Below are 7,716 nucleotides of genomic sequence, written 5' to 3'. Positions count from 1 at the left end.
AGAATTTTTGCCTAGTTCACCACATGGTGGCAATATTAACAAAGAAATTTAGTTCTCTTCTGCTTCCTCAGTAGCAGGGCAGATAGTTATACAAAACTGAACAAAAGGAATCTGACTCTTTGGCGGTGAAACGTTTGCAGATTATAAAATGGCAAAAGACTGAACAATTGAAAATGATTTGCACAACTAAATCATAAAGAAAGGAAAGGAAGACAGGCTGACTGTTGGGCAGAATTTGAGCCTGCAAGGAAGACAGGCTGGAATCATGGAGAATTGCTTTTGGAAAAGACAAGGTCTGTATGTCCTTCTCTCTTTCTCATTCCTTAGAGTAATGTGTGCTTCAATTCGCTTTTCTGTCCCTGAAGAAAAGAAAAAGGGGTTTCTGGTGGCTAATGTGCTCAAGGAATTGAAACTGAAAGCAGGGGAGCTCTCAACCCGCAGAGCACATTTAATTGCTGAGGGCACTCAGGAATACTTCCACCTTGATATTCAGACTGGGAATCTGTTGGTTAAGGATAAAATAGACAGAGAAGCTTTGTGTGGCCAGAATTATCCTTGTGTACTCCTATCTCAGCTTGTTTTGGAAAACCCCTTAGATATCGTTAATATTGAAATCAAGATAGAAGATGTGAATGACAATGCCCCCAGATTTTGGAAAAATGAAGTGGTGCTGGACATTCCTGAAAATAGTCCTATAAGTACAACATTCCCCTTGGAACCTGCCCAAGATGAAGACTTGGGAGACAATAGCATCCAAAACTATACTCTTAATCCCAATGAGCATTTTCAGCTTGAAGTACACAAGAATGAAGATAGAAAAGACAATGTATATCTTGTTTTGAAGAAAACATTAGATAGGGAGAAGATGCCACACCTTGGATTAACACTAATGGCTATTGATGGAGGAGTTCCAAAGAAAACAGGCACAGTTCAAATTAATATTAATGTTCTGGATAGTAATGATAACTTTCCTCTGTTTAGTAAGTCTGAATATAAGGCAAGAATAAAAGAAAATCTCCCTAAGGGCACTCTTGTGGTTGAGGTGGAAGCTACAGATTTGGATTTGGGTTCAAATGCACAGATTCTCTACTCATTCCATCAAGTGCCGGAAAGAATAAACAATTTGTTCCTTTTAAATGAAAGAACTGGAAAAATCACTGTTTGTGGTCAGATTGATTATGAAAAAGAAAAGAGTTACAGCATGAACATCAGAGCAACAGATGGAGGGGGTCTTTCGGGGCACTGCAACGTACTGATTGAGATTGAAGATGTGAATGACAACCCCCCAGAAGTGTCCATCATATCTCTGACAAGCTTCTTAAAAGAGGATTCTCCCCCAGACACAATGGTGGCCCTCTTCAGTGTTAGAGACCAAGACTCTGGAGACAACAGCAAAACAGTCTGCTCCATAGAGATGAACCTTCCCTTTGTGCTCAGAGGCACCACAAACAACTTTTATCAGCTTGTGCTCCAAAGTCCCCTAGATAGAGAGACCGTCACTGAGTACAACATCACCATCACAGCCATTGACAGTGGCTCTCCTAGGCTCACTTCAACAAGACTCATTAATGTTCAGATCTCCGATGTCAATGATAACCCCCCTCTTTTTGAAAAGCCTTCATATGACATGCAGATCCGGGAGAATAATATTCCAGGCTTGCTCATCGGCTCAGTCCACGCTGTGGATCTGGACACAAAGCTGAATGCAAAAGTGACTTATTCAGTTCTGCCTGGGAAGGGTGATGGCCTTTTGCCCACTTTCATTTCAATCAACTCTGAAACTGGAAACCTGTATGCCCTCCGATCCCTGGACTATGAGCAGATAAGAGGCGTCAGAGTGACTGTGAGGGCATCTGACGGTGGTTCTCCTTCCCTGAGCTCAGAAGTGATTGTCCGCATCCACATCATAGATGAAAACGACAACGCTCCCTTCTTTCTGTATCCCCTGCAGAACAACACATCCCCATGCAATGAGCTGGTTCCCAAGTCAGCCGAGGCCGGCTATCTGGTCACCAAGGTGGTTGCCGTGGATACAGATTCTGGCCAAAACTCTTGGCTTTCCTATGAATTGCTGAAGGCCACGGACCCAGCCCTTTTCAGCATAGGAATCCAGAATGGGGAAGTGAAAACCAGGAGAGCCCTGAATGAGCGAGACACAAACAAGCAGAGGCTGGTGATACTGGTCAGAGACAACGGTCTTCCTCCACAGACCAGCACGGTGATGCTTAATGTCCTTCTTGTGGATGGCTTTTCGGATCCCTTCCTGAGGAGGGTGGATGTCAGTGTGCAAGAACCGGAAGAAGACAAAACCTTGACCAAGTATTTGGTGATCTGCTTGGCTGCTGTCTCCTTTGTGTTCCTGGTCTGCATTGTTGTGTTTATTGTGGTCAAAATCCTCAAGAAGGATCCCCAAAGCCACTTTACTGCAACTGTTCCTCACTTCCCACCTGCCACTGCTGATGCCCCAGAGAACTGTGCAGATTCACCAAATGGGTCGCTTCCCAGGACTTACCGTTACGATGTTTGCTTGACTGGTGGATCCTTAAGTAGCGAGTTCCGATTTCTCAGGCCCCTCTTTCCTGTCTTTTCTGTGGGAGATGTAAATGTTCCAGGGAATCATTGGACTTCTTCTGGCCCCGAAGATTTATCTAAGCAGGTTGAAGTTAATGGCACAATGAAAGAGGTGAGGAAAAATATGCAATTACTCTAGCGACTTTCTATTTATTCCTGCTTTTTTGTCTTTTTGCTCTTTTGATTTTTCCTGAGCAACTTTGTGGTTATCTATTGAAGAACCAGGTGAGTTGGACTTAAGATTTAATTTAGAGCAGAGATCACCATTCCTTCTATAATGTTTGCATTTTTAAAAGTCTCTGTCTCTGTCTCTGTCTCTCTCTCTGTCTCTGTCTCTGTCTCTGTCTCTCTCTCTCTCTCTCTCTCTCTCTCTCTCTCACACACACACACACACACACACACACACACACATATTGCAAGTTTTATGTGAATAATTTATTTATTCCTCATGCACTACTCTGAAATTAAATAATTAGTGATTCAAGGTATTTTTTGAAAAGAAGACCATGTCCTAATGCACTGACTGTATGTATAAAGCAAGCTATCACTTTACAGAAATGCAAGTAAAAGTTACATAAACTCCAAAGGATGACACCAAGCCTGCCTGACAGCCAGGGATAATATTGCAGCTTGTCCCAAAGGCAATTGGACTTTCTGTGTTTTTCTCTTGAAGACATTTTACTTCTCATTCAAGAAGCATCTTCAGTTCTGGATGACAACCAAAACATCTTCAAGAGAAAAAAAAAACACAGAAAGTCCAGTTGCCTTGTGACAAAGCATCTTTGGGACAACCACGGCCTGGATGAACTGGGAATCTCCAATGCTGCAGCTTCTTATATCAGATCTAGGATGTATATCTGCAAGTTCGTGGCCAACATATATATACTGCTCAAAAAAATAAAGGGAACACTTAAACAACACAATGTACTGTATTTAATAGTAGGATGTCTTATCTTGTGTTCCCTTTATTTTTTTGAGCAGTATATAATCTGAGTCACAGAATTTTAGAGATTACAGGATAGAACAAATTATTACAAAAGAAGCAGTAATGGAAGTCATGGGTTGGAGTTTGTTATTACATCAGAAAAGTAGGTTCTTTTACATTATGGTTATTTTTTATACCTGTCCTGTAGAATTGTTTATGAAAGAACTGAATTTTAAAAAAATACATACTTTGCAACAGTTTATTATATATTGTCAAAGTAACCTGCCACCTGGGGTTTAAAGATCCTGTTGATCTTTTTTAAATTTATGGAAGTGTTATTATAATCTGTAAACCTTTTAAAGTTATGCTGAATTGAATTTAATAGTTCATTTGGCCAAATGTGATTAGACACACAAGGAATTTGTCGCCGATGCAGAAGCTCTCAGCGTATATGCAAAGAATGGAATAATGATAATCATAATAATAATACCAATAAGAGGGGAGTGAGAAAGATAGTAAGAAAGATTAATAATACTACAGCAATACTACATGGGTAAATTACACAGAGACATTAGAAAACACTGTGAAAATTAGGTGCTCAGCAGAGTGATGGTGTGAGGAAAAAAACTGTCCTTGTATTTGGTTGTTTTGACCTGCAGTGCCCTATAGTGCCATCTGAGGGGAGGAGTTGTTGTTTTTTTTAATTCCATTTATATCCCGCCCTTCTCCCTTCTCAGCCCTTCTGGCCCATGCAATGTACAGGTCTTCTATGGAAGGCAGGCTGGTTGCAGTTATTTTTTCTGCAGTCTAAACTATCCTTTGGAGTCTGTACCTGTCCTGTTTGGTTGCTGTACCAAACCCAACAGTTATTGAAGTAATTTGTCTGTAAAATTGTATCAGCAGCTCCTGGGACAGTCTGAACATCCTGAGCTGATGCAGAAAGAACATTCTTTATTGTGCCTTTTTAATGTTAAGTGTCCATTTCAAGTCTGGGAGATTACAGAACCCCAAAATTTGAAGGACTCTAGTGCTGATACTGTGCCGTTGAATAGGGTCAGAGGTGGTAAAATAGAAGAGCTCCTCCTAAAATCCACTCTCATCTCTACAATTTTAAACATATTCAGCTCCAGATTGTTACAGCTGCATCTCAGGGCCAGTTGTCCCATCCTCCTTTCTATATGCAGATTCATCACCATCTCAAACGAGACCAATGACCATTGTATCATGTGGAAACTTTAACAGAGGGTTCCCTTGAGGTGCAGTCATTGGTATAGATGCAGGGGTAGGCAACCTTGGCTCTTTTATGACACGTGGACTTCAACTCCCAGAATTCCTGAGTCAGCATAGCTACTTATCCCTGGGAAAGAAGAGAGCAATGAAAGAAGAGAGTACATAGCCCTGGGGTTTAAATATTAATATTAATATTAATATTGATATTGATATCACATCATAAGGGACATTGAAGCATATTCAAAAATATGAATCATGTGATTAATGATATTATCATCTTCACCAATCAATCTATGATTGGCTAGATTCACTTTTGTTTTACTGATCCAGAAAGAAAAAAATAATGTGGGGGGGAGGGGAATGTTTTTTTTAAAAAAGTATTTTGTTAGTTTTCTGTCATTACAATTCGTTTGTGCTTAATGAACAATGTGTTGTCTGGGTTAATTTTTGCTTAGTCATAAAGGTTTAAGTTCTTACTCTCAATCTTGTTTTTCCAACCATTGATAAAATAAGTTCCATGTTTGAAAGTATTCTGTGTCTTCTTTTTCTTTGATTCTCAATGTGAGTCTATCCATTTCCTCACAGTCCAATATTTTCTTAATTATCGCTTCCTCCGATGGAGAAGATGGATTGATTACATTCAGAATAAATATGGGACTAAAAAGTTTCATTTAACTTATGAATGAGTATTAGAATTTAATAACATGTATTATTTAGTTATGTTTAATGGGAGTTAAAATGTGATAGGATTTAAAATGTATTCATAGTTAGTTAGCATATTCTAGCTTAAGCTTGTTAGATGCAATACCCTGTATTCAGCTCTGGGAAGTTGGGGGGAGGGGGGACGGGTGGGCTTTATGGGGAGGTCGGGTCAATTTATGTTTAAAATGTACTGTAAAACTTTTCAATAAAAAAAATAGACCTGTTTGGATTCCAATGTTACTTTTATATATAAAGCTACTCCTCTTTTTTTTGTGTGTGTGCTGATATAAAATACATTTTCCTAATTTTTGGGCATTCCAGCAATTTATGATGTTGTTTTTATTTGCGTTTGTTGGAGACAGATTAAATCTATTTTTAGTTTTCATAGTCGTGTAAAAAAAAATCTTTTTGATGGGGAGTTCAATCCATTTATATTCATTGAGAAAATTCCACTTTCTTTCTCCATCTTCTTTATTTATATTTAATTTTATTCTCCTAATGGACCTTTTCTGTCTCTGTTGTTTTATTCCTTCCTCTCCTTCTTGATCTGTGTTTTCTTCATCTCTTTTCTATGGGTATCCCTTCTGTTATTAACTTTTTTCTGTTTTTCATATTCCCTCTCTCCTTGTGGTTCTTGTGTTTTCCTTCAAGTTCTCATAGAACTCTGTTGTTTTAAAAATGGAGTCCAATCTATATCTTTTTGGGTCCCAATTAATTAATATACCCTCTGGAACCAACCATCTGAAATTTACTCCTTTTTCATTTAATTTTATAGTTAAGAATTGGTAGTGTTTTCAAGAATCTCTTATCCTCCTAGGGATCTGTTTCAAGACCAACATTTCTTTTTTTCCTGTACATGGTTCATCTCTCACTCTTTTCAGTATTTCATATCTGGTTTTTTTTTCATGAATCTAATATGTACCTCCCTAGGGACACTGTGTCTCCTTGTGTAGCTTGACTTAATTCTTCAAATTTGATCTAATTCTCATTCCATCTCATTTTTTCCCCACTTCTAGTGCCTCAGCAAACAAGTTAGCAATCAGTTCTGTTAGGCCTTCCTCCTTATCTTCAGGTAATGTTCTGTAGTCTTAAGAAATGTGAGGCTTTTTCCATCTCCAGTACGGCAATTGTATTGTCCAAGCTTTTATTTGCCTGTGCTAATCTTTGATTTTCTTCTTTTATTTACTGCATCTTTTTTCAGTTTCTTCTGTTTTCTCTTCCATTTTCTGGATTCTTTGCTCATTCTTTGTAATTATTTGTTGGAGGTTTTCTAGCTGTGAGTTTATATTTAAGATCTGCTCATTTATCCTGCTCCTGCTTCCCTCTCAGGCTCCAGCCAGCTTCTCCTTGGCTCTGAGACAAATTTGATCTGGCAGCTTTAATTCAATGAAGCTATGAGCTATGCCATGCAGGGCCACCCAAGACGGAAAGGTCATAGCAGAGAGTTCTGACAAAACGTGATCCACTGGAGAAGGAAATGGCAAACCACTCCAGTATCTTTGCCATGAAAACCCTATGGACAGTTCCAAAACGCAAAACGATATGACGCTGGAAGATGAGCCCCTCAGGTCAGAAGGCGTCCAATATGCTACTGGGGAAGAGCAGAGGGCTAGTACTAGTAGCGCCAGAAAGAATGAAGCGACTGGGCCAAAGCCGAAAGGACGCTCAGCTGTGGATGTGTCTGGTGGTGAAAGGAAAGTCCGATGCTGTAAAGATTCTTTCTCCATAGGAACCTGGAATGTAAGATCCATGAATCAAGGAAAGCTGGACGTGGTCAGACAAGAGATGACAAGACTAAACATCGACATCTTAGGTATCAGCGAACTAAAATGGACAGGAATGGGTGAATTTAATTCAGATGACCATCAGGTATACTACTGCGGGCAAGAATCCCTCAGAAGAAATGGAGTAGCCTTCATAGTCAATAAAAAAGTAGGAAAAGCAATACTGGGATACAACCCTCAAAATGACAGAATGATCTCAGTTCGAATCCAAGGCAAACCATTTAATATCACAGTAGTCCAAGTCTATGCCCCAACCACCAGTGCTGAAGAGGATGAAATTGACCGGTTCTATGAAGCCCTACAGCACCTTATAGAACTAACACCCAAAAATGATGTCCTTATCATCATGGGAGATTGGAATGCTAAAGTAGGAAGCCAAAAGATAACTGGAATAACAGGCAAGTTTGGCCTTGGAGTACAAAATGAAGCAGGGCACAGGCTGATAGAATTTTGTCAAGAGAATACGATGGTCATAGCAAACACTCTTTTCCAACAACCCAAGAG

At 39.5% G+C, this 7,716-nt stretch overlaps 1 protein-coding gene across 1 annotated transcript; it reads left to right on the top strand.

Annotated features, from left to right (window-relative positions):
* Positions 1-331: 331 nt before the first annotated feature.
* LOC308666652 (protocadherin beta-16-like) lies at positions 332-2,710 on the top strand (the record flags this gene model as incomplete). The annotated part of the gene is made up of 1 exon (XM_081325546.1): positions 332-2,710. The coding sequence occupies one exon, from the start codon at positions 332-334 to the stop codon at positions 2,708-2,710; it is 2,379 nt and encodes a 792-aa protein (XP_081181672.1).
* Between the last annotated feature and the right edge of the window lie 5,006 nt (positions 2,711-7,716).

Source organism: Vipera berus (assembly GCF_964194415.1).
Source record: "Vipera berus genome assembly, chromosome: 3".
NCBI lineage: Eukaryota > Metazoa > Chordata > Lepidosauria > Squamata > Viperidae > Vipera > Vipera berus.
This window is presented reverse-complemented; position numbering and strand designations above follow the sequence as displayed.